Source organism: Lissotriton vulgaris, chromosome 5, assembly GCF_964263255.1.
Source record: "Lissotriton vulgaris chromosome 5, aLisVul1.2, whole genome shotgun sequence".
NCBI classification, from domain to species: Eukaryota; Metazoa; Chordata; class Amphibia; order Caudata; family Salamandridae; genus Lissotriton; species Lissotriton vulgaris.
Window position 1 is genome coordinate 1,367,968,496 of NC_141693.1, and position 20,705 is coordinate 1,367,989,200.

The 20,705-nt window shown below is 43.0% G+C and overlaps 1 protein-coding gene across 1 annotated transcript in view; it reads left to right on the plus strand.

Moving 5' to 3' along the window:
- BCL2L15 (BCL2 like 15) overlaps positions 1-6,894 on the plus strand; it is a 129,511-nt gene extending 122,617 nt beyond the window's left edge. The window contains exons 3-4 of the mRNA XM_086920361.1: positions 4,467-4,688; positions 6,724-6,894. Of these exons, the coding sequence (XP_086776487.1) occupies positions 4,467-4,688; positions 6,724-6,741 (240 nt within the window). The 3' untranslated portion in view covers positions 6,742-6,894. The remainder of the gene's footprint in view (positions 1-4,466; positions 4,689-6,723) is intronic.
- The last annotated feature ends 13,811 nt before the right edge of the window (positions 6,895-20,705 follow it).

Below are 20,705 nucleotides of genomic sequence, written 5' to 3' on the forward strand. Positions count from 1 at the left end.
TAAGAGAATCGCCCACAATTTGGACCTATTTACCAGGTCAAATGCGGACGATAAGTCCATAAAGGCTAGATAGATTGGTGCCGACCGAGCAGTAGTATATTTACTGATTACTAAATTTAAGTTTAAACACTGCTCGGTTGTTCCAGCCCCACTCCTGAACCCCATTTGGCAGGAGTCTAAGATCCCTCTTTCATCTGCCCACTCGTTAATTCTATTATATAATACTCTTCCCAAAATTTTGAGAGTATTATCTAGGAGCGAGATGGGTCTGTAGTTTGTTGGGTCTGTTCGCTCTCCTTTTTTATATATAGGGACTATTATGTTTGTAGACCATGTGTCAGGTATAGGCACTAAAGGTAGGCTGTTAAATACATTTGTCAGAATGGGTGCCCAAGGTTCTGGTTTCCATTTAATGATGTCAATTGGGAGGCCGTCCGGCCCTGGGGCTTTGTTGCCGAGGCTTTGTTTAATACCGGCAGTAACCTCTGCCAGACTAATCTCTGAAGGGCGCAAGTCACCTAATACAAAATTATTATTAACATTTGGTGGTGTTGCATACACTTTAGAGAAGTGGTTTTCCCATTGATGACTAGAAATGGTACAGCTTATTGCAGACATTTGTGTACCCATTTTACGCAGGTTTTTTACAGCGACCCAGAAAATTGTGCCTTTTTTCCCAGAAGCTGAGTCTGATAACTCCTCCCAGCGTTCTGACAAAATGATTGCCTTGCGTCTCCCTATTTCAGCTTTATACCTCTTTCTTGCCCTGACCTTATTTTGACATCTAGGCTTAGCATTCAGTGCATTGCGTAGGGCCCTATTTGCAACTGAACAATTGTTGTCGAACCACTTAGGGTCCGTATTGGTTTTATGATTAGGAACAGTTAAAATTGTTTTTATAACTGAACACAGATTAGTAAAATCTGAGATCACTTTTTGTGATTCCCGTCGGCTGTTGTACACGAATCTATTACATTTTGATGTTTAGTAGTGAGTTGGTCAGTTATACTACCGCTATCCACCTTCCTCAATTTCATTCTTAAATTATTGTAGCGGGGGTTATATCTCTTGCCCCCATAGTAGTTTTAAATACTGGCGAGGGCCCTAGTCTAATATTCGCAACCAATGCGTTATGATCCCCGAATGCAGTCTCAATAACCTTAGCCATAGTAAGACTGTCAATAAGTTCGGGTGACATAAAGATATAATCTATAATTGAGGAATGATCTCTACCTCTAAATGTGGGGACATAGTTATCATTAGGAGTTGGGCTTGCATCCATGATGTTGGTTAACATATGATCACGGAAGACTATCTTTCAAGCAACTCAATTGTAAGAGTGAATACTGCACTATAAATCATGGTGTCTGCAGTACCTACATAAACTGTTGAAGGTAAATGATGTGTGGTTGGAGGCAGGTCTTGAAGTACAACAAGAAGGTTGGGGAGACATCTGAGAAGGTGTGGCCTAGCAGCATGACTAAGAACGGTTATCAAGAGGTTTGGCCTATGTAAAAAATGATGTGGTCTAATACATGTGAACTAGAATCCATTGCTTACAAATTATAAATTAGAACCTTATCTTCAGGAGGAGAATAACTGAAAACACAAAGCAAGAAGATTTTTTACAGTTTATATAGCAACATCATCAAGTAGCAATAACACGTGTGATTTGTTCATGTAAAATGTAAGCAGCAATCATGTTAAAAAAATTGTGACTCTACTGATTGGTTACGAATCTTGAAGTACAAACTTATACACCACCAATGACAAAAGAGACAACCCCCATAAATACTTGGAAATAAAATACATTTCTAATTGTAGTTTGCATCTTCCCCTTATGTAGCAGTGTAAATTAAATTTGTTGTCGCTATCCACCACTGTGGTATTCATCTTAACTTATCTTAACTGATGGCTTAAATGATATTTGAACCTGTGATATTGAGGTCAACTGCAGAGCAGGGCTGGACAGGTCTTGTATTCCACTGGGCATTTCCCTGGTGGACTGGCGGTGAGGTCTTTGGAGGCTGGTTTTGAAAGCCCAGTCAGATCTTTGTGCCTGCCTCTGTCACTTTTCCTAGCTCCCTGGGGTTAAATACAGCAAGCATGAGAGGCTTCAAGAGAGAGGGAAAGAGTGGGAGGGGGAAGTTTAAAGAAAATGATCATAGAGGGCGAAGAGAGAGACAACAGAAGGAGAAAGCGAGAACGTAGAGATGGAAAGAGAGAGATTACATGAGGAGATGAAGGCTTGAGCATTTTTGTCAAGGTGGCTTTTCGTCCCATTAGGAACTTCCGCAAAGTTCAACTAGTTTGACTATCTTAATAGTTGCTGTGAATCTTGTGCCCAAATATACCTGCTGGTTAGGCAGCACGATGGGCTAGTGTTCCTAGTGCAGAGGTGTGTGTATTCTCACATGTCTGTTTCTAATACTATTGAGGTGTCTGTTGCAATGCAAAGTGTGCGATGTGTAGGCCACACTAGAAGTCTGCACAGTAGCTTCATGTATTGGTTGTGAAGATCCAAGTGCAACCCAATGGTCTTAAGTTCAAGTGCTGATATAATTGGTCAGCTGTTCATCCATATGATGCACAAACGTGCATAAACAAGCATTTGCAATGCAAAAGGTCTCGCATTTACGAGAGTTTCGAGCTATTTGCATTGTAAATGACAATGCATTTTATTTATGTGCTGTTTTTAAAACAGATAAATAAAAGGCATTGTCATTTACAATGCCAATAGCTTAAACTCTCGTAAAGGAGATTCCTATTGTATTGCAATGCGTTCAGCGCCTGTGCTATACATTTTTTTTAAAAGCATTAGGAGAGAGCGTGTCCTGCCTGCAACAGCAAGCAGGAAAAGCTGCTTGAGAAAATAGTGCTTGGAGGCTGTAATTAAAGCCTACCGAGTAACACCACATTAAAAAGGGGTTGTCGCAATGGGAGATTACAAAATGAGATAAGGTGGTACTAAGGAGGGACTACTAAGCCTATTGACCAATGAACAACCACAGCTTACAGTGGACAATGACACAAGCCAATGAAAAATATGGGCGGAGAGTGGGCAGAGCTTCAAGTCCCTACCTGAATATAAAATGCCTCGCAAAGCAGCGTATACTACCAGGCTCGCCTTAAAAATACAGGCCACGTATTGGAGACTGTGACAAAATGGGTGACAAAATGAGCACCACTGTATTCGGTGATAATGAACACCTTTTAATAAATTGCAAGAACAATTAAGTGCCTATTTTGTGTTATATGCCTAGTCTTTCTTGGTGGAATTAGTTATCTCTGTCTATAATGTATTACATATTTTTCCTTTCAGGAAAAATTTTTTTTTGTTTTCTTGCTACGAAGGCAGAATACAGTGCCGCTTCACAAATTCTACTGTTCTTCATTCTACACACATTTTTTTTTATGCTGAACACTAATTACGTTCTACTGTGCTTGAGAACGTGTATTACTTTTATGTCTAGACTCATCGCTTAGCTGACTTGTACATTTAGGCAGCCACGGCCCGTGGAGGGAGTTTCGGTGGGGCGGAGAGGCGGGCGGGGGAGGGGCAGGGTGGGGGTGCCAGTGCGATGCAGAGTGCGCTACATAATTCGTTTTATTTATTAAATTGTTTACTTACTTTCAATTATCCATACTCCAGTTTTTAGCAGCTCCCCGCCCCGCCTCTTTGCCCCACCGAAACTCCCTCCACGGGCCGTGGCTGCATTTAGGCATTCAGCTGGTCTCTAGTGCCTAGCATTTCTCAGACCGTCTCACTTTCAGGAAATCTAACTCCTCTGAAGAACACCAAATGACTTTAGTGGTTGTCCTCAGTTGAGTGACTACGTACATAAAGTTAAAAAAAACATATTCTACCCAGCCTGGATTTTTTTTTTATGAGGTCTGGACAGGAAGAAATTCATGTTGGGATCTATCCGAAGATCGATTTTTTGCATCTGACTACAGACAGCTTCAGATACCTGTAGGGACCCTAATCAATGCCACACTACAGACCCAGAGGACATTGCTGATTTGTACATTGGTTAATTGTCCACATTATGTTGCAGGTAAAGCGCCTACATTTTCTGTGTAGGATTTGGGATGAATGAACTTATGGTGCCCAATATGGCTGCATTACAGGCACATCAGATGCGTTGACATTGCCAAACGTTGCTTTGCTGGTGATGAGCGCTGTCGGGAGCTGGTGCACTTAAAGCAATGGTGGCTGCCATGGAGCATACTGCTTGCCCCCCTTCTGCTCTTCTTCTACTGGCCATTAGTAAAATTCACATCTGTCATCAGGCGAGAGTGACTGGAAAGACCTATTCTTTAAATAAACATCAGTTTCTTGCATACAATTATGTTCAGCCATCAAAGGGGTTTTGACCCTCATATGTGTGATTCTGTATCATACAACCCAGACGGTATAAACTGAAAAGGGATAGGAACTAAACTTTTAATCTTTTATTTTTCAGCTTGCACAACGTTTTCCCAATGTGGTGAATTCCCTGTCTTCTACATGGGTTGCTAGAAACCCTGACCTGAACAATGAGAAGGCTGTCCTGAAAGTTGCTGTCTCCCTGGCACTCTGCGTATTCAAGATGGCACCTTCAATGCAGGAAGTGATGCAGTCGACATTGACAGCTCTTCTTACATCACCTTCACTGCTCACTTTCATAGAGGAACAAGGCGGATGGGTAAGTGCAGTGCAGTAAAGAATTTGCGATTTTCAGATTTTTTTTGTGTTAATACATGTGGGAAGTTAGGATTGAGCAGAATTCTGAATTGACATCTTGAGGGGGAATGGGGTTCAGGCATATCAGACGTTTCAAAAATACTAATTGCTTTATTAACTACCTTGCATGTTTACACCTCATTTCAACTTATGAGACACCAGTTAGATAAGATATGTTATTTGGAGAGTACTACTTTGTAGCACCAGGATAACATGTATCCATTTTTACCTTTTCTTCGGATATTTTATTGCAATATTGACATTTTTTAGAAGTATATAAACTGCTCCATGTTACCCTCACCTCTTTGTAGTGGTCTTTTACGTGTAAGGAAAACTAAAAGAAGTGTTTTCTATCGTACACTGTGCCAATCGAGGGAATCTTTGAATAATCTTCGCTCTTTCTACAAATCACTCATCTTCCTTGAAATGAGTAAAGAAAAGTAAAAAAAACGAAGTCTAGGTTCGAAAAGTAAAAGACAAACCAGAGTTTGATTTATTAGATGTAAGTTTTGCAACGCACCCGGCACAGACTGACTAGACCAGTGCTTCCCAAACTTTTTAGAACCATCGGACAAGTTTTAGAGCGACAAACCTTTGTGATGCGCCTAGCTTTAATGCACATGTGGTTGGGGACTTTTTTAATGTAGCGAAAGCATCGTATGGCGGTGCACTGTCATTTACAAACATCACTTTCTCCATTAAAATAGCCACTAAATTTGCACCAACATACTGTTTTAATGTTCAACCTATATTGCACACAAATATTAATTTGTGGAAATTGGTTTCCAATGAGTATCATTTGTTCATCACCAAATAAAATGTCTTGATTTGTTTTGATCCTTATAAAATCTCTGTTTCCATCACACTTCAGAAATCCAAAAAAGTATGCTTTATTTTGGCTTTTCTAACTGATGAATGTGTACAGTTCTTTTACATGTATTTATAATTACACATGTTGTGTGTCAAATAAATGACAGCCTGCAGCCCATTTTTGCACAGGCCTGGAGGTTTTAACATAAGTCGATTTATTTTACTTTCTCTGACTGCAAAGTGAGAGGAGTTTGTAAACATTAATCCCCATGTCAAAAAGATAAACAGCAATTTGTCAGAAGACATAGCCTGACATTTGACCTCTGTCTTTGAAGCACAGAAAATGTGACAAGATAAATACAGAATTTAAGGACATCTTTATTTATTGCTGGGACTTTCACAACCAACCAAAAATCGTCTCTCATCTGGACTACAGTTTGGGAAACGCTGGGCTAGAGCAGAGTCGAATGGCAAGTGTGTCTCATACACGATGGAATTAAGGTCAAAACACGTTACAGATACATTTGATGGTTTAGGGCTATAATTAATTGAATTTCACAGATGCCTTACAATTAAAAATCCAGGGCTATAGGTGGTGAATATTAATAGAAAGCATTGATAAATACAATACTTTCTGATATTTGTTGAGCGGGTGAGAGGCTCCAACCTTACCTTAGGGTGGGTAGCAGGAGGTTGCCTTAGATCTTCAGAGCATCTAGGTGTATTAGCAGGGTGGGGAATGGCACATCTGCTTGCTTGATTTTGGCTCTTATGACGCTTTAGGTATTCATGAAGCATTGGCCTGGATCACAGAAACTGGTCAGCATGAGCTGATACTCAGGTTTTATGGGTCATTATCTAGCAACTTAAAGGTTATATCACGCCCCACCCCGTCTTTCCTGAGTAACACGTGATAATTTGCAGACAGGTACAGTCACTTGTTTGAAGACACAATTGTGATTGAAGAAATACTATCCTCCTGGGATCTTGCAACATTAGTTTAACCCTGAATTTGTAGTTTACTTATAATTTACTTTTATTTTTGCCCTGATTAGGCTTCTCATTATTGTCCACAACCATTCATAAATCTAACAACAATGCTCCAACATACATTTATATCTTGTACGGGATAGCTAGGTATATTTTCCATTTCCTTTAAAAATAATTTCTGTTTGTTTATGTTTTAGATGCATGTTGAAATATGAAGACGGTGGAGTTCAGAAAAGTTAAATTATCAATCCAAATCAAAATAGCATATTATTTCTGTAAATAACACCTGGATAAATTACTTGATGTTTGGCGAACTACACCTCAGAAGCCATCTCTTTCATAATGTGCAGAATAAATTATTACATTTTGTTTTGTGTCATGCCTACTTCCTTCAAACATCTGCCAATGGCGCAACAGTCCTGGTGTTATGCATGTGAAGAAGACACACTGTATCTCTTTCAGCCTGCACCCTGACATCTACCTTTACAAACCAACCTTTCTCTCCCCTCGCCTTCCCTCCCCCGCCTCCGGCGTCTGCATCTCTTCACTACTGTTGAAGCGAGTGCGTGATAAGGTCATATCTCTTGGTGCTTAGTTGGAACTCTCCTCTAGCGTTTGGCAGTAAACATTAAAACTACCTTTTATTTCCACACAGGGTAGCCTTGGGCCCCTTGGGCAATTTCTTTCCTTTCATGGCCTCCTCTATTACCATTTGAGATGAGTTAATACACACGCTGAATCAAAGCTATTCTCCTCTTACTCATGTTTGCATACACATCTTATACCATGTTTTCTACTATTCAGAGTGTATCCACCACTTATTGTCTGAATGAAGATCTGGTTTAGTGTAAATACAAATTTTACGCGGCAAAACATTGGCGCTAAATGTAATTGATGCCTGAATGTTATTGTGACTCTTTAGAAACGTTACAGTAGGCCTGAACTGCAACTGAATTCTGACTGAGCGTTGTGTTTTTTTGCTCTGTAGTTTTTTTACCCAGTGGTCACATATTCTTAGGTCGAGCCTAGGAAGCACATGCATGTCTCTGCGAAACATGCTGCATCTATACTGTGCTAATAACAAAAGAGGGTTAGGCTCTAATCAGTAAGGCTGAGCCCAATAAAGTTCAACAACCAGAGAAAATGCCAATACTGATATCTTCTTTTAAACCAAAGTTTTCCGGAATGCAAAGACGACTGTACAATGCAACCACGTGCTATTTAATAGCTGATCATTTAAACAGTTGCTCTTTCGGAAACCATTTGAAATTCAGACAAAGGTCACAATTAAATGATATACCAACAACAGGAGAGAACACTAGACCTTGGTGTTCACCCTCGCTTTTGCTTCATTTATTTATAGGCTTCCACTACACCCATGTGCGCTGAGTGGGTTCTGGATGGCACCAACCCTGTTTCTTGAATAATTGTTGAACTAATTACTTTTGTTGGACTTGCATTAGGTAAGACCCCCCGTCCCGCTTTTTGTTTTCATTTTATAAAACATTCAAGCGTTTTTTAGTGGGTACACTCAAGGTTCCTTCTTTTTCTGTTCCTCTTTTGCTTTAAAGTGTATGTAGGAGGACTAGAAATGGTGGCATATAATTGATGACATTCTACTATTCCACACTGGTAAGCTGTAGTTTCCTTCTGGTGTAGTAGTGCTCTCAGTATCCTTGATGACAGAATAGTCAAGAGAGATTTTTTCCTTTTATCTTTCACTGGCTTTTGTTGGTCCTGAGGAGAATCCCTTAAGCTGAAGGGATTCGAAACGGTAAGACCATCGGGTCTGCCAAGTTGCCCGTTTTTGCTAATTTATTTCTTTGCAATTTCTTGTGTGGCAACAATACACCCAAGCTTGTGGTATATATGTTCTTTTGAATGAATTCAACTGTTAAAATTGAATTGAATATGGTGTATTTTAAACTTTAAACTATTTTTGATGTAGATATTGTTGTTGGCAGACTTACTACTCCTACTTTGGTGCATTTATTCACCACTTGAGTGAGTATGTGTATTGAGTGTATGTATGTGTGAGGTATGACTGTGAAATGCTTGAGTAGTGATGAATGAAGTTATATGTGATTTTTGTTCATGTCTAGTGTTCACTCCCGTTGTTGGTATATAATTTAATTGTGACCTTTGTCTGAATTTCAAAAGAGCAATTGTTTAAATAAACAGCTATTAAATAGCACGTGGTTGCATTGTATCTATACTGTGGGCTTATAGCCCGCCCATTGCCTTTTTGTTCGTTAATTCGACTGCCCATTACAAATGCTTACTTGCTATTGGTCAATTCTCCCTCTTCATCCCTCTTCATCCCTCCATGTTTGTCTTTTGTTTACATAGACCGCCCAACTACTGGTCTCAACATGCTTTTCTGCTTCTGGGCTCGGCTCGTTTTATTATTATTATTACTATTATTAGCATTTATTAGGCGCAAAACGAATCATCCCCATGGGGATCTCTCTGCGCCACAATATCAGAAGAGTAAAGCAGCGCGTCGTCCATCCGTGGTCTGCACCGGGAGCTGAGGAGGAGCGCGGGGTCAGGCAAGTGAACCGGCGGGGCTGCGAGCAAGGCAGGGGACTCCAGTGACCAGGAGCCCCTGCGCGCCCAACCAGTAACACCTGGGCTGCTCTCCCCGCTGGCCACGCCCCCCCGCCAACGGAGTCATACGCTGCCTTTACACCAACGCCCGTGGGACACCCTTAACGGATTGTTGCTACCTGCCTGTGGAGTGCGGCGGACCAGCTGCTTTGTGGACCTTTCCCTCCTCATCTTAACCCACGACTCGCCGGACCCGCTTCGCGGGTCCCGCAGCGCGTCGTCCATCCGTGGTCTGCACCGGGAGCTGAGGAGGAGCGCGGGGTCAGGCAAGTGAACCGGCGGGGCTGCGAGCAAGGCAGGGGACTCCAGTGACCAGGAGCCCCTGCGCGCCCAACCAGTAACACCTGGGCTGCTCTCCCCGCTGGCCACGCCCCCCGCCTATCACCAATTGAAATCTCAGCAGCAGTATATTAGGAGTGTAGTATTTCCGCTTCGCGGGAGCGAGCGGGAGCGACCGGGAGAAGCCCGGGACAAGGGCGGGACCGTTTTTGACCGTTAGTGACCCGGAGTGACCGGACCGGGCCACCCCTCTAACTTGTGCGCGTCCTCATCCGGAAGGACTATGGCCGGCAGAGATAATAGGATTAAATCCTCTCTAACTGGCAGCCTGTCAACCGCTGGAGGTATGGAGAAATTCCTCATAAGGGCTAATAACATTATAGACAAGGAGATTGTTATATTGGAAAAACGTTTGTCCACAGAACTTATGTCTCTTAAACGATCATCTATAGGACCCCTTGCCAATGTTAAAACGCCCATTAGAGACAGCGAGCAGTCTGCTACTGCGGTTATACTATCTCCACCCACAGAAGACCCTAGCCATTTAGTTAACCCGGTTATACCAACTGACATTGCTGCTGACCCTAACTGTGTATCTGTAAGCAATAATGTTTCCATTTTATCCCACCCTGATGTGAGTATTACTGAGTCCAAGAGCCGTGGGGAAAGAGAGGGTGCGGTGAGGAAACGGAAAAGAGTGTACAACAAAAAAGAAGTCAAATTGGGGAGGGCTGCTAAGTCAGCCAAGGTACGGGAGATACCACCATCCCAGACTACTTTTACCCCCTGTGATGCCCAACCTTTGAATACAGAAATATCCATGGAATGGGCCGTGGCTCTACTTAAATCAATCATATCCCCATTAGAGGCTAAACTGGATAGGCTCTGCTCCAGAATATCCAATGTAGAGAAAACATCTGCCTCCATTTTAGCCACCCTTGGTAACCTTCAGAACCAACACATCCCCATGACTACCATAACCCCTACGATCCCTGCTACCAATCCGGTTTTGAACCAACCCAACATCCCCCCACCTAATACCTGCATACCACCCCTTATCCAATCTCAGTCCACTAATCCAACAACTAACAATGTGGCGAGTCAGCAACCAAGCCAAATTAACCCAATAGATCATTCGGCCCAGGGCGCACCAAGTGAGGCACTAAATACCCCTAGACCTAGACGGCCCGATTTACCCCGGAGGCAAATCGGTTTACTGTCATCTTAGCCGGAGTACCACCTCTAGAATCTGGGGAATCAGAAACCTTTAGTTCCCTGAAGAACAAAGTCATAAAATGGCTCAACTGGAATAGACCACTCCCGAGCCACCTGCACAACGAAATTATAATGGTAAGGAGGGTCCCTTGGATAGGCAAGACCCCTAAAAACATCAACGGGGACTGCCTAACCGTTAGCTTTAGAGACCCACGCACAGTATCCCATATATGCGCAGGTTTCAATAGATCTTTTGACTCTACGATCCAAACACTTCCTGTCTCCTATTTCTTCCCACCTCCCAATATCCGTTTCCAACAAAGAAGAGGGGACTGGTCTGTTGTGGAACGGAGGGGCAGACAACGAGCATTTGATGCTAGACCACCTAGACAACCTCTACACGCACCTCATTTCCATTCCTTTATGGATCAAAACCGCTTTGCTTGCTTAGACGGCCTAGAGGGAGTAGACTGACTACATCCCGTCTCTCGCCCTCTGAACCCGACCATCATCTCGACTAAACCTGATGCCCCGTCTATGGTTCACTTACCCACTCCTACCGTAGTTATCCCCATTAACCAGGCCCAGATTTCACCCGTTATGACACCCATCACTCAAAGCCCCAACATTACTCCCATTACACCTGTCCCAGCTACCCTTACTGTAGTGGACCCAGTCTACATAGATATGACCCGCATTATATCCTCTGTCCCAACCAACCACACTAATACAGCAATGGATCAAAGGGCCAAGGGCTATTCATTGATGAGCTGGAACATTGCTGGGTGGCGGCAAAAGGTTTCAGTATTGGGCTGGAGGGAACAAATTGTGGATTTTGATATTTTATGTCTGCAGGAAACGTGGTCAGTGGAGGATATTGCCTTTGACGGTTTTGTTTCCTATAACTGTAATGCGGTGGAATCTGCAATGGGGAGGGCCAAAGGGGGTTTGTTGATTTTACTTTCTGTACACCTACCTTTATGTGTAAGGAAAAGCCATATTGTGGGGTCCCATTCGCAAATTTTGGAAATATCGGTAGGCAAGGATAGAAATTTATTACTGATTAACCATTACAATAACACCTTTGACCCCACCAGTACCACTGTAGTAGATGAACTTGAATCGGCCCTGGATTCCATTCTCTGTAATACAACTGTATCTTATGATATTGTTTGGGGAGGAGATTTTAATATCAGAACTTGCCCTCTCTCATACTCAACTACCTGTGGTCATGATGGGGAAAATGGGGAAAATTTACTCCACTTTTTACACTCTCCATATGGCACCTCCCTTAACAGTCTGATGTTAAAAATTGATATATTAATCCACCAACATGCCCCTGATAACGAGGGTAATCTGGCGCCAACCTTTAAGGGGAGAAACACCACCTCCATAATAGATTTTCTGATTATTTCTAACCGGGTAGCCTCTCACTGCTCGGTCCCCCAGATCTTAGACCATGACCTGAGTGACCACAATGCACTTACCATGGTCCTATATTGTGAGCTCCATAGGGATGTATTCTCCGGTAGGGTTGTCGATGATATTACCCCATGCAGACCAAATGGGACTCGCATAAAGTGGAGTGGGGAAAAAGCAGAGAATTTACATCGCAGGGTTGTGAAAGCTGGCCTTAATACGATACTTAGCTGCCTTGATACGGAAGTCCCGCCTGAACAATCTGTAAATAACTTTGAGAAGTTGGGTGCCACAATTAAGCAAATTCTTACCTCAAAGAAGGCTAAAACCAGACAGGCCACACAGGGTTGGTTTAGTTAAGCATGTAGAAAGGTTTTAAAATCCCTTAAACTTGCCCTCTCAACCACCCCGAGAGACAGGGAAGCGGTTAAATCACTGAGGGCTAATTACAATAAAGAACTTAAAATCAGGAAACAAGAACTTAGAGAAATAGCCTGGGAAGACCTGAGCAAAGCTGCAGCCCTCCGGGATAGTAAACTATTTTGGAGTACCATCAATAGCCCATTCCTGCAAAAAGAGGAATTCCCTGTCCTCACTGCCCAAGTTAACGAAGAGGGATGGGTGGCCCACTTCTCAGGGATTTTCGATCCAACTGGAGGGGCCTTTGCAAATTTTAACATCACTAGCTATACTCCAGCTGAATCCCCGAGAATTACGATCCACGAGGTGGATTTGGCGATAAGGAACAGCAAAGGGGGGAAAGCCCCAGGCCCAGACGGGGTACCAATCGACCTATACAAATATGATCCAGCACTCTGGAGTCCATTACTAACCATAGCCTTTAATGCTGCTATGGACAACAGGACCCCTTCCACCTGGGGTGAATCCATCATCATTCCAATCTACAAAAAGGGGGATAGAGGAGAGGCTAAGAACTACCGCCCTATCTCCCTGCTGGATTCCTCACTAAAAATTTTGAGTAGGGTCCTGTTAGCGCGCTTGGAAGATTGGGCTTCTGATAATAACATTCTTGCCCCGTCGCAATATGGCTTCAGAAAGGGCCTTGGTACAATTGACCAATGTATTAATTTGAACCTTTTAATAGGGAAGTATACCAAGGCCAAGCCGGGATCATTATTTTTGTGCTTTGCAGATCTCTCAAGCGCATTTGATCTGGTCGATCATGCCCTGTTATGGACAACCCTGCTGGAGATGGGAGCCCCCCCTGATATCATCTATTTCTTAGCCACACTCTATTCGAACTTATCCGCCCAAATTCGTTACGGTCCTGAGGGTGAGTGTACACGGAAGATCAGAGTAAGATCTGGCATTCGACAGGGCTGTGTTTTAGCCCCGTTGCTTTTCTCACTCTTTATTAATTCGGTGGAACAAGAATTAAAGCAAATCCATGCCGATGCCCCCCATGTAGGAGGCACCCCAATACCGGTATTGCTTTATGCCGATGATACAGTTCTTCTTTCCAGGACCCCTATAGGCCTACAAAAATTGATGGATGGTTTTTATGAGTTTATACTGAAAAGAAAACTCAAAATTAACAATACTAAAACGTTTGTCATGGTGTGTGGGAAAAAGCTGAAACTGTTTAAACCCTTTTCTTTTAAGAAAAACCATATTTCAATTGTCACAAATTTCTGCTATTTGGGAGTTACATTTAATGATAGAGGATCATGGGCTCTAGAGGAATCAAATGTTAAAGCAAGAATGGGGAAAGCATCCTTAGGAGTCTTCCGCTTTGCCTCCAAAGTTGGAAGCCGTCGTATTGTTGACATGCTGACCATATACAAGCACAGATGTACTTCGATAGCATTGTACGGTTCGGGGGTATGGGGACATTGTAATGCCAAGGCCCTACAAATTGAAGAAAACAAGTTTATTAAACGGCTACTTTGTCTCCCCTCCTCGGCATCTACTGTTTTAACTCATTCGGAACTAGACCTGGATTACCTGTCTGACCTCACCGGACTGAGACCACTGATGGTTTGGAAATCCATTTTTACCAAGATGGAAACAGCATTTACAAAAGAAATTATCAAAGACTGCCTACTCTTGGACAAAGTTTCGAGTATTCCATGGTTAAAATATGTAGTTTCGACCGTTAAAGACCTGTTTGACATGGACCTAGGAAATGACCCTACCTGTCTGAACACTTTAGACAAACAGGAACTTAAAAATGTCTATTTTAGGGCGAAATCGGATGTGCGAAGTTATGTTACTAGAGAATATTCTACCCATATTTTCCATCTGTCCTTGAAAGATGATAGCCGGGGTATTCCCATGTACCTTAGTGTTATCTACAGACAGTCCCATCAGTTTGTTCTTTCAAGGTTAAGATTAGGTATAGTCCATAACTTGGTTGCTTTCCCGATTACGAAATCACACCCACTTACCCCATGTCCATGTGACGGCTCTTCCAACCAAAGCACAATGCACTTTTTATTACTCTGTCCTTTGTATAAAGCGCAACGCACCTGTTTCCTCAAGCCTATGTTCCTTAAATATTCTATGCGTACCACTGAGAGCGCTCTGAGGCTTCTCTTCTCACTTTCAAGCCCAGATATATGTTTTTATACTGCCACTTTTATATTGAAATCTATCAGAGCTAGACATAGTATGGTTTTCCTGTAATTTTATGTGCAGCAATCCACGCAGCATGTGACAATGTTATCTTGTTTCTGCTTTTTTTTGTATATGTATATGAAATGTTTTAAATTGTACACTTTTATGATGTTTTTTAAACATTCGAATAAAGTTATAAACTGAAACTAATTGTGACCTTTGTCTGAATTTCAAAAGAGCAATTGTTTAAATAAACAGCTATTAAATAGCACGTGGTTGCATTGTATCTATACTGTGGGCTTATAGCCCGCCCATTGCCTTTTTGTTCGTTAATTCGACTGCCTATTACAAATGCTTACTTGCTATTGGTCAATTCTCCCTCTTCATCCCTCTTCATCCCTCCATGTTTGTCTTTTGTTTACATAGACCGCCCAACTACTGGTCTCAACATGCTTTTCTGCTTCTGGGCTCGGCTCGTTTTATTATTATTATTACTATTATTAGCATTTATTAGGCGCAAAACGAATCATCCCCATGGGGATCTCTCTGCGCCACAATATCAGAAGAGTAAAGGAGAGAAATGCTGATTAGTGACTGAACAATCATGTTTTCAGACGTTTTTTGAACAGCCCAAAGGAGGGGCTATCATGAATGTCATCAGGCAGCTTATTCCAGTGGGAGGGTGCAAGGTAAGAAAATGAGCAACCTCCCATTCTGATTTTGTTGATCCTCATAGGGCACAACAAACGCCGATTGCTCGACCTCAGTTGCAGACACGGAATGTACGGTATTAGCTTTTTGCTGAGATAGGCCGGGCCATGCCCCTGTAGAGTCTTAAACACCAGACACAGAAGTTTGAATAATGCTCGCTTCCTAAGTGGCAGCCAATGAAGTTGGCGCAGGAGAGGTTGCGAAGGCGGGAGGGATGGGCGATTGAGAGCAAGACGTCGAGAGAGAAGATCTTCCCTAATCCCTACCAGCAGGGAATTACCGTAATCCAGCCTGCTTACTAGTAATGCCTGAATAAGCAACTTTCTTGCAGAGAGGGGAAGCCAAGGAAAGATCTTTCTGAGCATACGCATCAAGCCAAAACAGGTGGCCGAAATGCTTTTCACGTGTTGCTCCATGGAGAGTTTATCATCCACCTGGATACCTGTTTTAGGGAACTCTTTTATTAATTATTTGTTTCATGCTCGCTCGCTAGTGCATACTCAGCTTCAGATCCGTCCCTTGCCGTCTCCCACCACCATCTCCCACCCTTTGTTGCTTGTTATTTTCAGTGCTTTGACGCCCGTCCCCGTGCAGTGAGATCCTCCTACTACCTCCTACCACCATGTCACACCAGTATTTGCAACATAGGGACGTTAATGGTAACTCATGTCATAGGATGACTACTTGAAATTCTAGTTTGTAAACCATTTTCATAGTTGAGTGGACAAGGCTATTTTTTAGACAGTTTTTATGTGAAATAGAGCTTGTTTTATCTTGGTATATGGCCGCTCCGAAGATGGCACAGTCCGTGTATGAACACTATGAAGGTAAATTACCTGGGGCAGTGTCTGCCAGTGCCGCCGTCCTTTGTAAACACAGTACCAGCAAGTTATATATAAGAGCAATCTGGAGTAGCGCACCCATGTGTGACCAAATAACGCTTAGTCTTCATTCCTTGTTTCCAATGCAGCAGGGGAGAAGGATGCCCCTCTCTCATCGCAGTCTCTCGTCTTTTGTTGTACAATGTCTGCTGATTACTGACATAGCGCCTGTGACACTCTTATGCTGTTTCAAAACAGCAAAGGGGAGCTAAGGAGCTAAAAAGAGGCAATATTAGAGGGAACAAACAAGGAAAGGAGGGTAGAGGCACTGAAAAAACACTCCAGGAATATCATCAAAACTAAAAACTTGGGCACAAGATTCACTCCACAGGAAATTTATTCCCACGATCATCTTTGTGACTGCTTATGTGGATGTTGTATTTTGTCATTGATATGGTTACTTGTTTTTCTTCTTTTTTTTAAGCATTACATAGTGTGTTACATAGTGTGTATAATGTATTTGTCCTTATAATATTCAGCCCATGTTTGTTTCGATTGCTCTGGTAAATCTGCTTCTATCTATAGCGCTTTTGCATCCACTGTGTCTCACTGCGCTGTATAATACTAATAATGAATTAAAGGAAATTCTCATAGTGGTCTAAGTTTCTGAGATTGGCAGAAGTGTGATAACAACTCAAGAGCCAAACCTGCCTAAGATAGGGACCTGCAGAAAGTAGACATATTGGTGATGCCTTCACAGCAACCTCCCTGAAGGCTCATTAATACACTAAGGCTGTTTTTGAAAAACAAAAGGCACCTGGCTTATTAAAATACTTTGGAATATTGTATAGGCGATCCATTGATATTTATGGAGGTCTGCAATGCCTGAGAAATGTTGGTCTGGGGCATGTGCCCTTATAATGGCCTCCTGTCCACTAGTAAACATTTCTTTTCTCCTACATCCAAGAACTGTAAAAATGCTAGGGGAATAGTAGCAGCATTGTCAGAACATTTTGCGTAGCCCAGGTATAAAAAAAAAAAAAAACACACCAGGAGCCCTCATTTTTTATTTATGCCTAGTGGCACAAGCACCTGGCATGAGTGCTTGATTCAAAGTACAAAAAAATCCTCCTAGTTGTTTATACACAATATGGCACAATTTCTATGTGAGCTTGCTCACCATTAATAACATAAGAAAAAATAGTAGCTATAAATCTATAATTGGATTTTGAAGTAGGAGTGCAATGCCCTTTAAAAGTGTAGTGCCTGGGGCATAATATCTGTCTCCCCCTTGTGACGACCCTGGATAGTGGAAGTGGTCACCACGATTGTAGCTAGCTCTAAGTCCCGTTTCAGATGACCTGGCAATTTCAAGGTATATTTGGGCCTTTTCTGACAACCAGGGTTTAACTAAAGATTCCAGTATGCATGTATGTATTTAGAATTTGTTTAGGGCAAGCCTATCTGAAAGGCACCAGAGCACTGTACGGCTTCAACGCAGAGTCCACAGACACCCAATGGAATGAAGGTGGGGCGCTATACGCCCACAAAGCCCGCAGTGGTGCACCCTCCCAGCCTCTTCACCTCACAGCCAGCCATATCCTGCCTCATACAGCACATGAGGTTTTCTAGTGTCTGTAAAACAACACAATGTCTAGCTATTAATATTGTTACACTGTTAATGCATGTTTTCTTTTAGCCACATGGCTCAGAAAACGCACGCCGCATGACAGTTTATCTGACACCTGAGTGAGTACTTCAATATACAGCTTTTATTGGCGCATAGATACAAACTCTCTAGGCATAGTAGAAGGCCCTTTGGTTTTCATATAAAGTAACAATAGATGTTGTAGCACCCAGGATAATGTGCCTCAAAGCTAAATACGTATAAGGTCCCAAAGGTGAGACCTATTGGCTATGCCAATGCTTGTTTCACTTCTCATGAGCACTGCGCCGCTGGTCATATGGTGGATGAGCCACTAAAATCTGGAGCCAGGCTCGAGCTGGAAGCCTGGCTCTGGCACAGCTCGAGGGCCTGTTGAAAGCTCGATCCCATAATGGAGCCTAGCTTTCAAGTGGATTCTGTCTGCCTCCCTCTACCCAAGCTGTGGCGTTATAGTCAGAGCTGCCGACTGTGGAACTTGGAAACCAGGATTGAGTCTCGGCGTTGGCTCAACATCCTAAGATTCTGGGTAATTCACTTAATCTCCTCATGCCTATATCAAAGGCATGTGACCTTGTGTAATGTACCTGGTGCCCATGTAAAGCGCTCCAAAAACTTTCCAGTCGAGTTTACGCTATGTTTTAAAAATGGCAGAAAAATGCACTGATTGATAAAACAAAGCTTTCACAAAATGAAAAATTATGAAATGATTGGTTCACTCGAGGGGGACAATAGAAAAAAGAAAATTAAACAAAATAGAATGAAAATAATTATGAAATGTAAATCCAAAGCACACAAACTAAAAAAATAAATGAGTAATATGGATTTATAGTATTATCACAAAGGTGAATACATCAATGGACTTTTAACCCCTTCACTGCGGCGGCTATTCCGCCGCAGTACTAAGGGGGCGGGGCGGGCGCGCGGCGGGTCCATGCTGGTGACTGAACCGCTCCGTCACCAGCCGCGGTTTTTTAAAATTTTATTTATCTAAACTTGTATTGCGCACAGCTACCCTCAATGGGTTTCCCGGCGCCAGGGACAGACAAGAGAAGAAAGCAAGCAAAAAGCCCAAACAGAACAGACTTTGCAGAAGGATCAATTAAACAAAAGAGTCTTTAATTTTTTCTGAAATGAGAGGAGATCAGTCTCGGCTTTCAGAGCTGGTGGAAGAGCATTCCACATCCTTGGACCAAGATAGGAAAACGAGCGGCCGCCCATTTTGGCCAATTTAATTCTAGGGACCAAGAGATTGCCACTGGTGGAGGATCTTAAAGTACGACCGGGCTCATAGACTTGAACCAGGTTCTGCAGGTATTTAGGAGCAGAGCCCTGCCGAATTTTGAAAAGAAGACATAAGGTTTTAAATTGTACGCGGTTTGGGACCTTAAGCCAATGAAGGTCACACAGAGCCTTGGCTGCAGAAGATCTCCGGGGTACATTACACAATAAACGAGCTGATAAGTTTTGCACCACCTGGAGTTTGTTAATTGTGGCCTTATCGGCCCCAAGATAAAGCACATTCCCATAGTCGATGCGGGAGATCACAAGAGCCTGGACGACAGTTCTCCGAGTAGAGCAAGGTAACATCCATAAGATCTTCTGCAACCATCTTAAGATGGAGAAACAGATTGCAGCGACCTTTGTTACCTGCTGTCTCATTGAGAGCTTATCGTCAATAAGAAAGCCGAGGTTGCGGGCTACGGGGGTTGGATTCGGCAGAGGACCCATGTCGCAGGGCCAATGTCGAGGGCCCCACAGATCTTTATTTTTGCCCAAAATAACAACCTCGGTCTTATCACCGTTGAGCTTGAGCAGATGGTCGTGCATCCAGGCAGCAACGCGTGATAGGCCAGACTTCAAAGCAGAGACCTCGTGGCCCTCACTGCTAGAGAGAGAGAAAACTATCTGCGTGTCGTCAGCATACGAATAGATTGTTAGGCGGGCGTCCTCCACGATGGTGGCAAGGGGTCTGATATAGATATTAAACAGCAAAGGGCTGAGAATCGACCCCTGGGGGACGCCGTATGCTGATGAGTAGACAGCAGATTCAGCTTCTGTCGAAAATACCTGAAAGGTGCGTCCGCTTAAAAAGGAGGCAATCCAGGCCAGCGCAGATCCAGCAACACCAAGAGAGCGGAGAGAGTCAAGAAGGATGGAATGAGACACGGTATCGAACGCTGCACTCAAATCCAAAAGGATGAGTGCAAAGGTCTCCCCGCGATCGATACCGTGCCGAAGACTCTCCGTCACCCCAAGGAGTGCGGATTCAGTGGAATAATGTGCGGGAAACCCGGATTGGGATGAATGGAGATATCCCACATTTTCGACAAACAAATTAAACTGGGTGTTCACATGTCGCTCTAAAATTTTAGAACATGCAGGCAGCAGGGATCTGGGCCTAAAATTTGCTAGGTTTGTGATGTCAGCGCCGGTCTTCTTCAACAAGGGAACGACCATGGCATGTTTCCACTCCTGTGCCATTGTATACTTTATAAGAGAGGTATTCAAAAGTCTCATCAGGACTCTCCGTGGCTCGAGGTCCAACAGTTTTAAAATTTTCATAGGGACAGGGTCCCGAGGGGAGCCTGACCTGATACTATTTAGGCACGATAAAAAGGTAGTGTCATCAAACAAAGACCAGTCGTTGATGATCGTTGAAGGGAGGGGAGGACTCCCAGAAGTAACCACCAGTGAGGACTCAGCAGATGGGGGGAGGTAGACAAAAATTCATGAATACACTCCACCTTAGAAATAAAGAAATCAGCAATGGCATCACACTGTGGTTTGTCAAAAGCCGGAGGAGAAGGTACCGTGTCTGCTCCTGTTAGCTTCTTTATCATTGTAAAAAGAGTCCGCGGACAATTCTGGGCTTGAGTGATCG